The 17,155-nt window shown below is 36.2% G+C and overlaps 1 protein-coding gene across 1 annotated transcript in view; it reads left to right on the plus strand.

Moving 5' to 3' along the window:
• The window catches only part of suclg1 (succinate-CoA ligase GDP/ADP-forming subunit alph), a 30,522-nt gene extending 14,414 nt beyond the window's left edge, over nt 1-16,108 (plus strand). The window contains exons 8-9 of the mRNA XM_056456766.1: nt 9,428-9,616; nt 15,750-16,108. Coding sequence (XP_056312741.1) covers nt 9,428-9,616; nt 15,750-15,776 — 216 coding nt within the window. The 3' untranslated portion in view covers nt 15,777-16,108. The remainder of the gene's footprint in view (nt 1-9,427; nt 9,617-15,749) is intronic.
• The last annotated feature ends 1,047 nt before the right edge of the window (nt 16,109-17,155 follow it).

A 17,155-nucleotide genomic window follows, 5' to 3' on the forward strand; every position in this document is an offset into this window, starting at 1 on the left:
AACACTACCTCCCTCTCACCCACACACTGCACTTAACGTTGTGTAGATTACTCTATTAGAATATGTTTTGCTTTCGAAATGGGGTATATATTCGTTTTAAATTCTTTTGAACATAATTAGGTGCTGCTTTTCAATCAGACAACGCTTCTATGTTTGTTCTTGCTGTCAATATCATTAGGGTCATGATAAACCGCTGTGATTGTTTTTTTTTTTTAATTAAAAGAAATTCAGATAAATAAATGCAAACACACTTGTTTTAGTGGTTTATGAGGATTCTACATTGGTGTAATGTATTTTACACCCTAAAAATGTTTATTATATTGCCTTACCCTACCCCTAAACCCAAACATTAATGGAAACCTATGGTAAATTTAAATGGAAAAAAAAACAAAACATTAAACATGATTTTTAACTATTGTGTATTACAAGAAGGCAAGGGCACGTCCTCATTAAAATGCTCATCATTGTAATCCTTGTCATACCGGTGTAATTATACAAAGTCCTCTTTAACCAACAAAACCAGTACACACACACAAAGTTATCAGGCTGTATTTTTTCATAAAATTATAAGATGTGAACCTATATATTCACTAAGCATACATACTTTTATTCTATCTATATATCTATATGTAATATTGAATAATGTAGTTCCAGCTCTAAAATGCCAAAAATAATAAAAAAAAAACTAAAGTTAATTGAAAGTATCATTGACTTTAGGGCTGCGTAATATATCATTTAAACATCAATATATGCAATGTGTGAATAAGCAATTGTCACATCGCTGGACATGCAGTGTGGAGTCAGGATTCTAGTTCTGAGTTCTAGTTCTAGGACCAGGTACAACAGTTCAGAACACATGAGAATTGTTTCAGTTTAATCATAATCAAGTGAAAGTTAATTAATTGTATATATAAACACTTTTAGCAAGTTTAAAGCATTTGGGCTTTACATTTGTAGACAAAGATTTAAGATACAAGAAATTGTATTTAATTATTTATACAATGAAGACTATACAGCTTTATTGTACATTTGACTGTTTTATTTCTGTTACTGAATACTGTTATACTGCATTTGTATATTTGCTCTACTGTATGTATATATGCTTGTAATTTATTATATTTTATGCACATGCACTCCCCTACAAAATCATGCCTATTAATTGTAACGAAATTAGCTCAATTTATGAATATTAAAGTTTTATAACAACAAGTTATTATTAATTATGAATTTTCAGAAATAACTTTTAGTTCTTTTAAGTTAATAAATATAACAATGACTTCGGCCACTTATCTGAGTGGACAGAAAGCACACTATAGCTGCTACTTGTAAAGTAAATGAATAGTTTAGAATATTTATTATATGTCTTTGGGTGTGTGTGGGTTCAAAGATGGTGGCGGTTTCTTCTTTGGAATCTCTTTGAAAATGGGACATGCTGGTTCTGGCCAGCATCTTGGTAGATAAGATGTCACCCAGTGACTTTCACCTGCAGACTCACTGGCACCAGGTGTCATAAACTCACGTAGAATGATCCCAGACCCTTTTAGGGGTAACGATGGAATTTCACCTCCGGAGTATACGTTACACAATCTAAAATTATTTTTAAAAAGCTATTCAAGTTATCTTATAAAATAGCAGAAAATCTAAATATACAGTAAAAAAAACATTTCCAAAGGTAGAGCCATTCAAATGAACCTATTCAAGTTTAGTTTGTGGTGATCTTCTAAAGCAATTGTCTCAAACTCAGTTCCTGAAGGGCCACAGCTCTGTACAGTTTTGCTCCAACCACCTCCAACTCACACCTGCTTAATAGTCTCTAGTAGTCTTGAACACCTTGATTAGTTTGATCAGTTGTGTTTAATTAGGGTTAGAGCAAAAATATGCAGAGATGTTGTCCTCCAGGAATCGAGTTTGTGACCTATGATATAAAGTGTTCTAGGACATATAACAGCTGATATATTTTATATATGTTTTATAGTTTAAAATGGTGAATTTTATGCTGGTTTTAAAATGTTATATTTGGTGGAGCGGTGCCTCTAAGATCTTGCACACACGACCCCACTCAGAGGATCACTTTTATTCATTTATGAATCACATGATGACTCAATTCTTAGTTGTTTTGTTTCGTAGCCCTTGGGAAGTACACAATATTTTTCATCTTTTGGATATCGGCAGCTTTCTCCAACAAACAGAAACTCTCACCGCACCGAGAGCTCCTCTTTCCCTGCTGGCAGAAGCTGCTCACCCCTCCCGAGCACACATTGTTTCTGTGAATGAGAAAACAGCCTCCAGCTGCTCTTTGATCTGTTTTGGCTGTGATGGAAAATCTACAGGGTTTTCGTGGTGATCTTTGGACCAGCCAGGCAGGATTTCGCTCCCAGACAAAGACCTCCCCAACTCTTGTTTTGCGTCATCATTAACCATGTCATATTTATTCCTCCAAGTCCTGGAGAGAGCTGATGTGTTAACAAGTCTCTTACATTTGGAGGATTTTTTGGGGAAATAAAAGAGAGGCTTGGGCACAAAGAAATGCTCCTAGAATAGTTTCAACTGTGCTGATTGTGGCAAATTGTGTACTGGCGCACCAAAGTCCATTTTCTCAAAAGGAACTGAGGCGACGACACAAATCATACATTACTCAAGTCTAAGAGTGTAACAGCGGAGGGGCACGATAACCCCAGGAAATCAAGAAAATCGCTCTGAATATGTTCACTGCATGGACAAGTGGCTCATTTTGGAGTGATGTTCACAGAAACTCTCTTTCATTCTTCATTGTTTTATTATGGACACATATGAATTGAACGAGAACGATGAACCTGCAATGTTCAGCATTGTTGAGAAGTTTCACAGTTGTGGAAACCATTAAGCGTTTTTGTGTACTTAGAGAAAAGCAAGCATGTAGCTTTTTGAGTACACATTAGCACTGTGAAACATTCTTCTTGCCTGTCAATTAAATTACAGGCAGAATTGATTCAGCGGAAATTATTCCTTGCCGACTAGTTGCAAATTGTATGAAATTGCTCCTTTCCGGGTAAACTTTTCTCATTACCTCAGCAAGGTAGTTTTTTTTTTTTTAGGCGAAATCTCCAAAGATGGCCTTGGCCATGAATAATGGAGATCAATATGTGGTCATGCTACATTTCATGTGGTGGATTTAGCCTTGGGAGAAGTATTTGGCAGTTATGAAATTTTTCGTCTGCGTGGCTGTTAACAAGACCTGAATTGATCAGACTGTTAAACGCATGCCGCTCTCATTAAGAAGTGCAGACAGGGATGATACATCAGGTTCTAGGCGGTAATAGAAGCAGCGATCCATACGGGAAGCTTGTAAACTATTAGCTTGAGAAAAAGTCATGTCAGATTTATGCTGCTGTATGAACCGTTTTTGGCCGGTCTAGGAAATGCCTCTGTTTTTCTTTTGGAATATTAGTCGTGACAAAGGTCTCATGGTTTAATCCCATAACTTCACAGCACATTTAAATGCCCCCACGCTTATATCTGATACTTGCTTTTCATTAGCTTCTGTGGCACTGTGCAAATAATGGTGTGAGCACCTTGTTTTTCCCCCCTTTTCTTTTAATTTATCAACTCCCAACAAGCGTACACCAGACCTTGTGTCAGAATTGCCAAGGCAAACGGCAAAATTGCTTTTCAACCAAATTAGCATATTGATATTAATATTCCGCTCAAGTGCTTGTCAGCTACACTCTTGTTTTTGCTTATTGCTAACATTTATCACCTAGGGAACATTGCCTGTTAAGATCCACTCACAGTCCGCATTCGCCGCAACACTATTGGGAGCTGCTGAATGATTGAGAGCAGGCTTTGCGAGTGTTAGCATGGAAGCTGGAAAATTGTGTTTTTTTTTTTTTTTTTTTGCAGACAATCCTCACATATCTGTTTTTTGCTTTGTCAAAATGTATTTAATTCATTCATTCTTACTAAATAGTTCACAAAATAAGTCAATATTTACTCAGCCTAAAGTGGCTCTAGGCTGTTATTTGTTTCTGTGGATAATTTTCCCACAAATTGAGTAAATAATGATTGCATATTTATAGGTTGGACTGCACATTTAACATTCACGCAAGTCATGTAATTACTAAACAAGCTCAGATTGAGGTCAACTGAAGAGTGTCTGAAGAAGTCATCATTCAACGTAAAAGGAGCACATACTGAAATGGTGGCATTTCACTCTTGCCTTCTCTCAAGGTTTTGTGCAAAATATAATTACCTCGGTTCATTATTGTAATCTTCCCAGATTAGGCTTTAGTCTGCAGTCGGCTGTGCGAGCATGAACAGCTTGAGCAGAGCTTGAGCTTTGAACCGAAGACAGCTCCTGTGGAGCGTTATAATGTTAGCCGGTAGTTGAAGATTATCAAGTATTAAGTTAGACGGTCTTTAACTGACGGTCACATTCATTTTCTCTCCTGTACCTGAAGTCTGCATTCACTAAATGGGAAAACTTTTAAAGGGAAATAAAAAAAATTGCCAGGAAAGTTTAGAAACCTTCTTTCCTGTGAGATGCTAATGAACTTGTCGAAATGAGTGCCAGGGCCAGATGAGGTCTATAATACCAGAGAAATCTATCCATTAGCATTCCTATTGATCTCAATGGCAGTAGGTCTACCGGAGCTGGCAACCCCAGAAGTGTACAACTGAAAAATATGTTTTATAATGGGATATTTAAAAGATAATTTTACCAGAATACGAAGTGTCTGTCACAAAAAAAATATAGCATTTTACCCCAGAATGATAAGGCTGGCATTATAGTCATGGGCCAGTTTAAGGGTGCTTTCACACCTAGACCTTTTGTTTCGGAACCTGGCGCATTTCCACCATTAGCATGGATTGTTTGGCAAATGTGAATCCAGCAATAGCGCTCGGATCCATGCCAAAACAACCGGTCCGAGATCACCTAAATGAGGTGGTTTGAAACGAACTTTGAAGCAAATCGATTATGGTGAGAAAGCAATACGATCCCAGCTAGGCTATATCACAGTGTATTATGGATATGTAATAGGCATAAATGGCTATATGAAGAGAGAATCATGAGTAGGGCGGGATGTCATTCCTACTGGTAAATGTGCGTTTCATGTCAAATATGAAGGTGAAAACATGTTAACTATTAGCGAAAGCTGTTTATCCGTTAGGAAAATTGACCGAACTGCAGTCTTGGTTTATCTGTTATTTCTCTCTATAAAGTATTAAATTTGTAAAACAAGTATGTAAAGCCTATAATGCATAATTCTAGCCAACGGCTATGCATAAGAAAGTCTTACCGCTGATTTATATTTGTTGACGACATCTGTGGGTGTCACCATTCAAAATTAAAGGGCAGCTTTTTGCTTATGATGTTTTATTGCTCATTGCCATAAATTAAAATAAGGACGCATGACAGCTAAACTGCAAAATAAACTGTGAAACTGACCAATGTGAGGAGAGTTTACTCATACGTCACTTGTTTTAGCTATTTTGGTCTGTTTAGAAACTTTGCCATGTCAAAGCGAACCACACCAAGAACAAAGTGCAACATTGTAACAATTTAAATTCCTGTTTCGGAACAAAAGAATCGATGCACGGTGTGAAAGCGCGCTAAGATTCTGAAGTTATGATAACCTTTGATTAAAAATAGCAAATTTTCACAGTATCCACTTATTGTGATTACTGCTCTGGAATGTGTTCTTTTTAAATGTCTGAGTAAAAAAACTATTCTTTTCCCCATTCAATACAATATATTATATTTTAAGAAACATTTAAAATAATTTGGAACAGTAAACAAGTCAGGCTAAATAACTCAAATAAACCATTGACCTATGCTATAGTTTCAAAAATGCAGATTTTTTTAACAACTTGAAAAGACTTCTTTGGATACCTTTCTTTTCTTTATATAAATAAGCCACTGCACTGTTTGGGTTTATAATGTGCTTGAACATTGGTGCATAAGCTATTTTTGTTTTTTAAATGTTTCCTGAATCATTGGCTAACCAGTAGTTTTTAATGTAGATGGATCTTTGCTGCTGGAGATAATGATTTCATAAATATTGTGACATCAACACAATTCGATTCACAAAACAGTTTTGGCTCTATACACCAACACAATGGATTTGAAATGAAAACAAGATGTGCTTTAACTGCAGACTGTCAGCTTTAATTTGAGGGTATTTACATCCAAATCAGATGAACGCTGTAGGAATTACAAGAGTTTGCATATGTGCCTCCCACTTGTTAAGGGACCAAAAGACTTAATAATAATCATAAATTAAACTTTTACTTTTTTAATACTTGGTTGCAAATCCTTTGCAGTCAATTACGGCCTGAAGTCTGGAACGCATAGACATAACCAGATGCTGGGTTTTAGCCCTGGTCATGCTCTGCCAGGCCTCCACTGCAACTGTCTTCAATTTTTTGTTTGTTTCATTTTAAATCCATTGTGTTGCTGTAAAGAGCCAAAAATGTTGGAATTGTGTAGATTTCCCAATATTTATGGACCTAACTGTATATATCACAGTAATGGTATAACATAAAATGTTAGCAGTTTTAAAAGCATGACTTTTCTAAACCACTGTAAACCTTCAATCGGTTTATTTCATTTTAATTTATTTATTCATTTATTGTTATTGTGAATTATTTTATTTATTTATTTTTGAGCTATGGAAAAGCCCTCCTAAATTATGAGTCTACAATTTTATTCTATATATTCTCACCCATCTTTTACCTATTGCATTTGTGATTACGACATCCATATCCCACTCTGGAATTAGAATGTCATTCATGAGGGCACAATATGGTGGGAACGAGGAAAAAACAGACCTGAGCATGATGGTCCATCAGCTATGGCAGTTAATTGGCGTGGACATGACAAATTACCTTCCATGAAAGTGAGATTGTATAAAATGACAGACTCTGCCACTGTCTGCCCATCTGCTTACTCCCACACAAGCTATTACATGCCTTTATCCGCCTCCCTTTAATGCCAATTTTTCAGCACAGTATGCGCCGTCTAAAAGCCTCTGCACTTATCTTTACCTCTTATTTACAAGTCTGTGAACTGCAGTTTGAAGAAATAAAAATAGAGACTCGCCTCCCGTAATTGTCTCAAAAACATTATTCTTGCAGGCCTTTCTTTGCACAGCTATGACCATAGTTGTTTTTATAGACACCCACAATACAGCGCTCAAAAAAACAAATTGAAATGTTTGCTTCATATTCAATTGCTCCAAAAAAATAAACCAGGTATTCTATCAACAATCAAGAAAATTATTTCAATTCAAACACATAAAACCTGTAGTATTATACTTGCAGTTGAAGTCAAAATTATTAGGCCTCCTGTGAATTTTCTTTTTCAAATATATCCCGAATGATGCATTACAAAACAAGGAATTTTTCACAGTATTTCTGATAATATTTTTTTCTTCTGGAAAAAGTCTTTATTGTATTTCAGCTAGAATAAAAGCAGTTTTAAATTTTTTCAAAACAATTTTAAGGCCAATATTATTAGCCCCCTTAAGCAATATTTTTTATTATCTACAGAACAAACTACTGTTATACAATGAGTTGCCCAATTGCCCTTGGCTTGCCTAATTAATCCTTTTGTATCTTGAAAAATTATTCTGACTTCAAATGTATAAATGCGAAACTTTGAATAAATTCACGTAAGCACTGAAATATTGCTCTTCATCCATCTCATATTGTTTCTTCAGAAGAGTTTTGCAAGGGCACACAGTTTTATGAGTGAGAGTTTCAATACACAAGTGTTGCTAGTCATCATGAAGTTCATAAAGGGGACACAAGTTTAGCAAAGGAACTCAAAGTTTCTCTAGGAAAGCAGAAGTCTTTACAAGCAAAAAGTTTACTAAGGTATAAAAATCTGCTTAATGCTTTGTGTATATATAGTAACATTTGTGTATATATAGTGCTCCAATGCATAGTTCACTCTAAAATAAAAATGCTTTTACTGTTTACTTTGCCTCAAGTGCTTCCAAACCTTTTTGAACTTTGTTGTGCTCTGTTAAATACAAAAGACATTTGAGGAAAGCTGCAAACTTGTAACCATTGACTTCCATAGTAGGGAAAACAGATACTATAGAAGATTCTGTGGTTACAGGTTTTCAGCTTTCTTCTTTGTTTGTTTTTTGTTAAACAGATGAAAGACACTCATAAAGGTTTGAGGCAAATAAAGGGTGAGTAAATGATCAAAATAAATTGAGTTAACTATTCCTTTTAAGATAGAATTTATTTTTTTTACAAGATTTTTGGAAGAAGATTTAAAAGCAAAAACTTGAGAGAACTGTTTTGTAATGCCTTAAAGGTGCTGTATGTAAGTTTTTGACTCTTCTAAAGCATAAAAATACCATAATATGTTTGCAGATATTTAAGAAACATGGCAAGTGATCATACTTGTTTATCTGAAAAACAACACTAAAGTCAGATATTCCTTTTTGAAAATGTGCGATACGTGCCCGAACCGCTGTCTTTGTTTTGTTTCCTTTAACCCACCCAGTGGCAGCTTAACCAATTATATTTCAGCACTCCGTGTTGCCTAAAAAAACGGCGTATTTCATTCATTCAGTCAGGAAGGCTCGTATGCGACCGAAATGCAAACTCCTGTGGACAGTAGCAGACTGCAAAATGAAATGCAGATTTAGAATTCCACATGAAGTGGTTATTATTTAGAAAATAATATAAACATTACGAACATAAACATTAGGTGAGCAGGTTATATACATGAGTGTCCTAACAACACGCTACGTAATGAGATTTGCAGTGATAAACATTTTGGCTGTTTCCACCAGATGAAACATGACAGAAATTTAAATATAGCCGTTCAGAAGCAAAGAATAGTGCACTCGCTGCGTTTCAAGAAAATGGTTAAGTTTATAATCTAATTAATCCATATTAAATCTCTTTAACATCACTAAATGTACATGCTGAATCACTGATATATATTGGCTTGCACTGATTCACAGTTCTAAAGTTCAATTTCAAACCGTTTATTCTATTTTCAAGATCTGAGGTAAATGTTTATTGCCATACTGAAAGCAGCAACAGATAGTTCATGTAAAATAGCATTCAAACGAACAATAAAAATTTACAATGTAAAAATTTCCATCTCAGATGTTGGTTAGGACAAAAACTCCTTTTAATATGGTGAATAATCCTTCCATTGCGTGCCGTTGCTTTTATTTATTACACGACTTAAATCAGCCTGTTGATGTGGACAATCTGGCAACCTGCGCTTGTGTGTATTTTGAACCAAGAGTGCACTACCTAGTTCAACCACTGGGCATCAAACTGACAGACTACACATTTAAAGGCCTTTACCATCATTGTCATTTAAATTCTAGCTGAATGCAGGTATCAGTTTCTTTGAAAAACTTGTTTATGTACTGTGCAGTCCATCAACGCATGCCATTTTGTTTGGACTCTTTAGGGTGCCAATGCTAAGCCGGTGGTGTCGTTCATTGCTGGCTTGACGGCTCCTCCTGGTAGGAGAATGGGCCACGCAGGAGCCATCATTGCCGGAGGGAAGGGGGGAGCCAAAGAGAAGATTGCCGCTCTGCAGTCAGCTGGCGTTGTCGTCAGCATGTCTCCGGCTCAGCTGGGCAGCACCATATTCAAGGTGAGGCCATTTTCTCTCAGTTTGAGCAGTCAGAGTCACCAAAGAGCCAGCCTACACCAGGTTTTACCTCACTGTCTAAATGCTCAATGCTGTTTTCAACTTCAGCAAACTCAAACACACTGAGAGCCAGCCATTAAAGACTTTCTTTTTAGTAAAACAGCAATTTGTATTGTTATGATTATTTTTAACTGGTGCTTTGACGTCTCACAGTCATGTCAGCTTGCTGAGAGCTCATTTTAAAGTAGATTTATCGGTTTGTGCGGCTCTAGCCAAACTGAAAATTCGCCATTCTCTGTGCCAAAGCGGTGACTAATATAAAGGGCCCCCTCAGACAATCACTTTTTTTTTTTTACCGTAAGATTTTCAATAGAAAGTTACACCACATAAGGGGAAATGAACAAAGCTCCATTTGTATTGCTGAGAGTTAGCAGCTCTGCCTCTTTATCTCAATTTATCACAGCCAGCACTTTTAACAAGATGTATAAAAAGTGAAAGCGCGTATTACACTCATTCATCATTTTAGCCTTTCATTATCAGCGCTAGCAAACGCTCTTTCCTCGGCATCAATACCGTTTTTCTTTTTCTCTTCCCACCACACCCCCTGATTTCTAATTTGTAATCATTGGAAGTAATGATGAAAAACACTCTGGCTGGTTGTTAATTTTGCAGCCCATTGTGTTCATACATCTGTGTTTATCTCATTGGCCGATTTAATAATGATGCCATGCCTCAAAGTTGATTGTGTGTTTCCTTGATTTTCCTCCATCTTAACACACACACAGGCATATGCTTGCAACTCACTCACGGTGTACCTGCCCTGCGCTGTTTTCAACCTGAATATTAAAAGGATAGTTCATCAAAAATGAACATTTTGTCATTCCATGCCAGCTTTTCTTTTTTTTTTAACACAAAAGAAGATATTTTGAAAAATGTTCGAAACCTGTAACTATTGACTTCCATAGTAGTTAAGGGTGCTTTCACACTTTGTTCGAACCCAAGTTTGATAGCCCCCCTCGGCTGATTTGTGTTCACACTGTCTTTTTTCTTCTGAACCCTGTTATGCTTGCGTCAACAAGCTGCTGTTTTGTGTACAGCTGTTGCTAGGTGACAGCTACAAAAGCAAAGCGCCAAAATGAAGATGTCCACATAATACGGTTGTTCTGGTTTTACTGAATCTTTTGGTTTTGTTATCAACATAAAAATACAGAGCCACTTGCATCCATCTGCCCCCAAAAAATATTAAAACTGTTTAGAACATCACGTGATGTCTGCAGAAGGTGGAGACAAGCAGACATTATCACTGTTTGTACTGAGTCAGTCCGTCTTGTCGCCAAGGTAGGTGATACACAGACAAACACACACGAATGAGCAAACTAAAGTTTGTTGTGCAGTTCGTGGTTGACTTATGTTATTTGGTACGATTTCATTCATATCAGAAGTGAACCGTACCAAAGTTCGCATGAACCATACTCCAGGCCACCTCCTTCAGGCGGACTCGGGTGCGGTTCACGAGTGCGCACCCGAGTTTTTAGAAGACAAAGTTCACACTAGCTAAACGTACCATACTCTGATGTCAAACGAACCTGTGTGCGGACCAAAAGTGCTAGTGTAAAAGCACCGTAAAACTAATTTTATGGCAACATTCTTTAAAATATCATCTTTTGTCCTTAATAGAACAAACAAAACAAAACAAAAAATACTCAAAGGGGGTAGTAAATGATGACAGAATTTTTATTTTTTTTGAGTGAACAATCTTATTTTTTAACCCTTTATTCCCCAGTATCTTTTATTGTTCCTTGTGCTTGGGTCTGAATGATGTTGACAAAAATATTTGCCAATATAAAATGATGATTTAGTTCAAACTGTTTTTACTCCACATTTTAAGTAAACAAATAACATCTATATATTCGCTACTGTTGTATTTGGGATCTGTAAAATGTTGCAATTATTAATAGGAATTATGAATATTTAAATTATATTTAAATCTTTGATTCTGCTGTCTTTATTAGTTTCAAAACCACAGATTCCTTTACAACACATTTAAAAATCACATTAAAAAACCCTTGGTACCGTATGGCGGATAATTTTCCAAACCGTGGTATACCTTGAAACTGTTTATCATCCTATGCCTAGTTCAGACACGTTTCAGATCATCATATTAGAATAAATTGCATGGTTATGTCAAAATATATTTCAATTATTTACACTGATTACAATGATTACACTGCTAGTACTTAATTTTTAATGATCAGAAACAATCTTGATTAGCTTGAAAGTTTTTCATAAATATCGTATAGAACTACTTTTGAACTGTAATGTATTTAAAATTGTACTTTAAAATAATTTTTACAATTGAAAACAATGTAAAATACCACATTGGAGCCCAGTGCATTTTTGATATTCAAACAAACTTTATATGACTTTTTGATCTTCTTAAACTTGAATCTTCCTTTAAACAGACAGTTTAATACGTGCTAGATATGCGTCTTAACATTTCATAGTTTTAAACTTAATTCACATTAAACCTTAATTAAACCTAAACTTTAAACTTAATTCACATCGTCTTATTTGTTTCCACTATTGATGCAATCACAGCAAATACATATCTTCTGCTACTCAAGGCCATTTCCTGCAGTCTATAGTGTGTGCCAGGCAGGGTGTTACTTGAACAGCAGATGGCAGTAGAGATTCAAGGATCTTCACAGAAGAACCCGAGCATCTTCATTTCTGAAACATGCCATTTGCATAAGGGAATTCTCTCCGAAATGTAGCATTCCGTCACCCTTAGCTGAGGAAAATGCGTTTTCAAAAGCACAATGCATCACCCTGCAGCTGTAAGCCTTTGTAAATTAACTATGTAAATAGCTGCTCCTGACTGGAACAATCTACATTTGTCTTTGTATCGTACAATGCTTTTCGCACAGCAACAGTGTGTTTACCCTCGGCTTCTGTAAATGTCTTTAACCTTTTATATAACCTACTCAAATCCAGAGAATCACACAGTCTTTTCACGTTTAGTGCATAAAGCTTTCCGGAATTAAGAAGAATAAAATATGTATGTATTTTAATGGTAAATGTACTGTATATGGATTCTTGAAGAGAGAGTTATGTAATAGAGATACCAGGCTAAACAAACCTCAAATACAAAGTTAATTCAACACAATCTAGTCACTGACAAAATACACTGTAAAACCAAGAAGTTAAGGTAACACAAACCATTTGAGGAACATTTAACATTTAAGTTCAAAAACTAATCCTAATAAGTACTGTGAACTTAATCCATTTGAGTAAATGAAGTAATTTCAGCATAGTAAAACCCAATAAATGAAGAGAACTCAAACCAACTGAGTACTTTAAAACCCAATAAATGAAGGCAACTCAAACCTTTTGAGGAAACCGATTGCTACAAACCATTTGAGTTAATCTAATCTATATGAGTACTGTGAACTTACTCCATTTAAGTTGAAGTAATCAGGTATCAACACGGAGTTCCAAACTCTTTTCAAATAAGTAACTTTCAGTAAATTGAGTTAACTACGCTCAATTCATTTGATAAAGTTGACTGTTGGGTTTTACAGTGTAGCAACCCTCCAAATGTTCATCAGGGTTTCCGTGCAGTCTTTAAAAGTCTTTCAGAAGCAAAATTTTAGGCCTTAAAGTCTTACATTTTACTGAAAGATTGTCTTGTAGGTCCTTAATCATTTTAAACGGGTCTTAATTTACCTATAGCTGCATCCCAAATGGCACACTATGCACTATGTACTTACATACTCAACCGCTTAGTACTGTATATAAATGTTGTGTCATCCCAAATGGAACACTAAAGTTTTTTTATTAAGCGGAAATTCAAACCGTTTCCAAGATGACATTTGCCAAAATGTTGCCAACTGTTGTCAAATTAGCTAAATAAACAACCAAACTAATAATACCTGCCATGTGTATAACTGCATTCACCATTGGGAGGCGGTATAATCACTCTCGTCAGAGAATTTGGCTTTCACAATCAAAAATAAAGTAATCCAACATCAGTGCCCGAAAGCTCCGCCTCTTCCACTATGTGAGCAAAGCAGCGGCCGTTGAGTGTGTGAAGTGTCCAACATTCCACACTTCTGTTTAATGGTTGAATAAGTGCATCTTCCGGGTATGCACTTTCAGTTTTCAGTGTGAATGCACTACTTACACTTTTTATACTAAAAATGGCATAGAATAGTGCATAAGTATGGGATTTGGGACACACCCTATGTCTAGGTAAAGCTACCCTAAATTCAAAACAGCTGTTAAGACATGTTTAAAGGAAATTCTCCAAATTAAATTCCCTAATCAAGTAAAGAAAACTAAAGCAACACATCTCTTCACATAATCGTCCATTAATACAAAACTATTAACAGACCTAACTGGGCCATTAGACAAAAAATCCTTAGTGTTTAGCCCTGTATAAGTCTAAAAAGTCATTCATAATGGTCTTAAAAGAGTCTTAAAAGTCTTACTGCAGAAACCCTGGTTCATAAAAGGAAAAAGTCTCATTTAGCAACTGTGTTTCAGCCTAAGGGACATTGAAATGTACAGCATATCCATTATCAACATGTTTTACTTTCAGTGATTATCATATCTGCTTGTTTAGCCATGATGTGTAAAATACTGTTTCCGGGTGCAAACCTCTACACATTTGAATTGAGAAAATATTTGTTTATGACCTCTTTTTAGTCATATCACACATTAAAGTGAATTTGATATCAAATGATAGTGTACACAGCAGTCTCTGGACTTCATCACAGACACATATCCCATCAGAGACACCAATATTTTAACAATTTATAAAAAATGAATCCACTTCTGGCCATTGGAAATTAGGCAATGGATATTGCGATCCTGATTTTCGAAAGTATTACATCGATTTGTAAACATTTATTACTATTTGTTGAGCCTTCCCATACAGTTTATTATATCACTTGCACCAGGAAGCCAATTCGTGTGACGTCACACTTACCAATCAAATATTGCTTAGAAGGGTCGTTGAAAATACTGTAATCTATGAGATTTGTAAACCTTTATCACTTCCTTTCTGCTGTGGAACACGAAAAAATTTTATTTTTGATCTGGTATGTTCTTGGTCTTCTGTCACACCAACACGATTTTATAACAATTCGTAACTTTTTGAATTAGTGGCTAATACATATGAATTCGTTCAATCTCATTTGTACAATTAAGTACGATTTTCTCATCCCCCAATGATGGTTTGCTACCACGCCTTCTTAAAATCGTACAATTTTGTACGACTGAACTCATACGAATTAGCCAAATAAACGGACAAAATGTAAAATTACGTTTTAATCGTGAGATCAGGCTGTCCACTTTCTTTGGGGGAAAAATATGCAAAATGGGTATTTTAAACTCAATATTTTTAGTTCAAATCAATTTAAAGACATTTGAGCCAGCATAAAGGCAAGAAATTGAATACATTTTATAGTTTTTTACCTTTTAAATGAGTTCTACTTTTCTTTTTGTTTCTAACATGTTTGGTTGCCAACTTCTCAGTATAAATACAAGTTTATCTTGTATTGTTGTTCTGAGCAAAAAGTCAGAATTGCAAGATGGCAATTGAGAATTGTGGCCGTCAATAAAATCACAATTCACAAGGGTTTCAAAACTTTGACAATTGGGGAAAATTATGAACATGCAATTCCAAAATATAAAGTCACACAATTCTGAGAGTCACAATTGCAAGATTTAAATTCAGATTTTTGAATGAAAAAAAATAACCTGAATCGCAGGAAAGCCTATAAACTCATAATTGCAAAAAAAAAGTCTGAATTGCCAGAAATAAGCTTAGAATTCCAACTTTTCGTTCTGGATTGTTTCCCCCCTCCCAATTCCCAATTGTCATCTAATTGTGACATATATTTGACTTTATAAAGTATTTAGGTCATTTTTAAGAATATCACATTGCTCAAATTAGAATTTTTCTTCTTGTTTTCGTTCATGTCCTTTTTAATAGACCCTATTTTTCCTGTAACCAACAGTACAATAAACTTGGACCTGTACATTCCAACTGCACAAAATACTTAATCCAGACACCGCTGCTGCAACAGATCATGTTTGTTTGACCCCTGTTCCTCTTCCCTGTTTTCTGTAGGAGTTTGAGAAGAGGAAGATGTTGTAACTCGTTAGAGGGAGTGTGAGAACCAGACTGCCCTCCCTGCCTTAGGACTTCATCCCTGCTGGAGCCCACCACCGTCCTCCAGGCTCAACAGTGCGCACACTTTTGTGTTTTTAACTCATTCTCTCAGTATATGTTCCGTGTTTGCACCAGAGGAAATAAAAAAAAACATTTCAAAGTCTATCACAGGTTTCGTCTTAGAAGTGCGCACAACACAGGAACAAATTCACCTTGTAATCCAGCCACACTCGAAGCAATGTCAGCCATGTCTTGCTTTATGTCATAATGTTTTCTCTCCTTCTGAAACGGAAAATATATATCTCTCTTCTGCTCTACCTTGTAGTCGTTTAATTTGTTTTTTAGCATCTGCAACGTTGCCTGTGCTCCATTTACCGACAGCAGCTTGAAAGATGCACGTTATCCCTTTGACCTTCTTGATGAATGCATCACCCCCTCGGTGAGTGGTAATCTGTGATTTTTGAACGGAATCGCTGTATGGCACTATGTTGTTCTACCCTTACTCGTTTCCGCAATTGAAAGCCTTTGACATTCTTCCTTTTGCAATCCACGCAGGCTCAGCGTGACCTTCTGGCTCCCCAAGTCTTTGAGTGCATTAAATGTCATTTTCCTTTTGGCATTGAAAGCAAAGGCATTTCCCTCTGTTTTTTCAGCTTTCCTCTTCACATGGCAGGCGTGATTATAGCAACAGAGGCTCATTGGAAATCGTAAAAATGCACTTAAACGTATGTTAGATTGCTGGTTATAGGTGAAATGAATACTATGGGGCAGTATGACGTCAATAACTTCTCTTCCTACTCCCACTAATGATATTTACAGGGATATATTGTTGTCACAGCCATATATATCACCCTGAAACCCAAGACCGGTAACTCACTGAAGCTAAGCAGTGCTGAGCCTGGTCAGTACCTGGATGGGAGACCACATGGGAAAGCTAGGTTGCTATTGGAAGTGGTGTTAGTGAGGCCAGCAAGGGGCACTGAACCTGTGATCTGTGTGAGTCCTAATGCCCCAATAAAGTGAAGAGGATGCTATACTGTCAGTGAGCGCCATCTTTTGGATGAGAAGTTAAACCGAGGTTCTGACTCTTTGTGGTCCTTGAAAATCCCCCTCTTCCCCCAGGTGTCCTGGCCAAATTCCCTCCATCGGCTCTTACCCATTATGGCCTCCCAATCGTCCCCATCCACTGAATTCTCTCTAACGTCATCTCTCCACTCCACCGATGCACATTACATATTGATGAATAGTTGGTGAATAGTTTTATTTTATTGTGGTTCTTTGCACAATGGCAAATAAATACAACAGAATTTAAAGTTGTCTATAATTTGGGATAAAATACGTTTGCCTGACCTATTGATCTCTAT

This window comes from Danio aesculapii, chromosome 1 (genome assembly GCF_903798145.1).
Source record: "Danio aesculapii chromosome 1, fDanAes4.1, whole genome shotgun sequence".
Taxonomy (NCBI): Eukaryota; Metazoa; Chordata; class Actinopteri; order Cypriniformes; family Danionidae; genus Danio; species Danio aesculapii.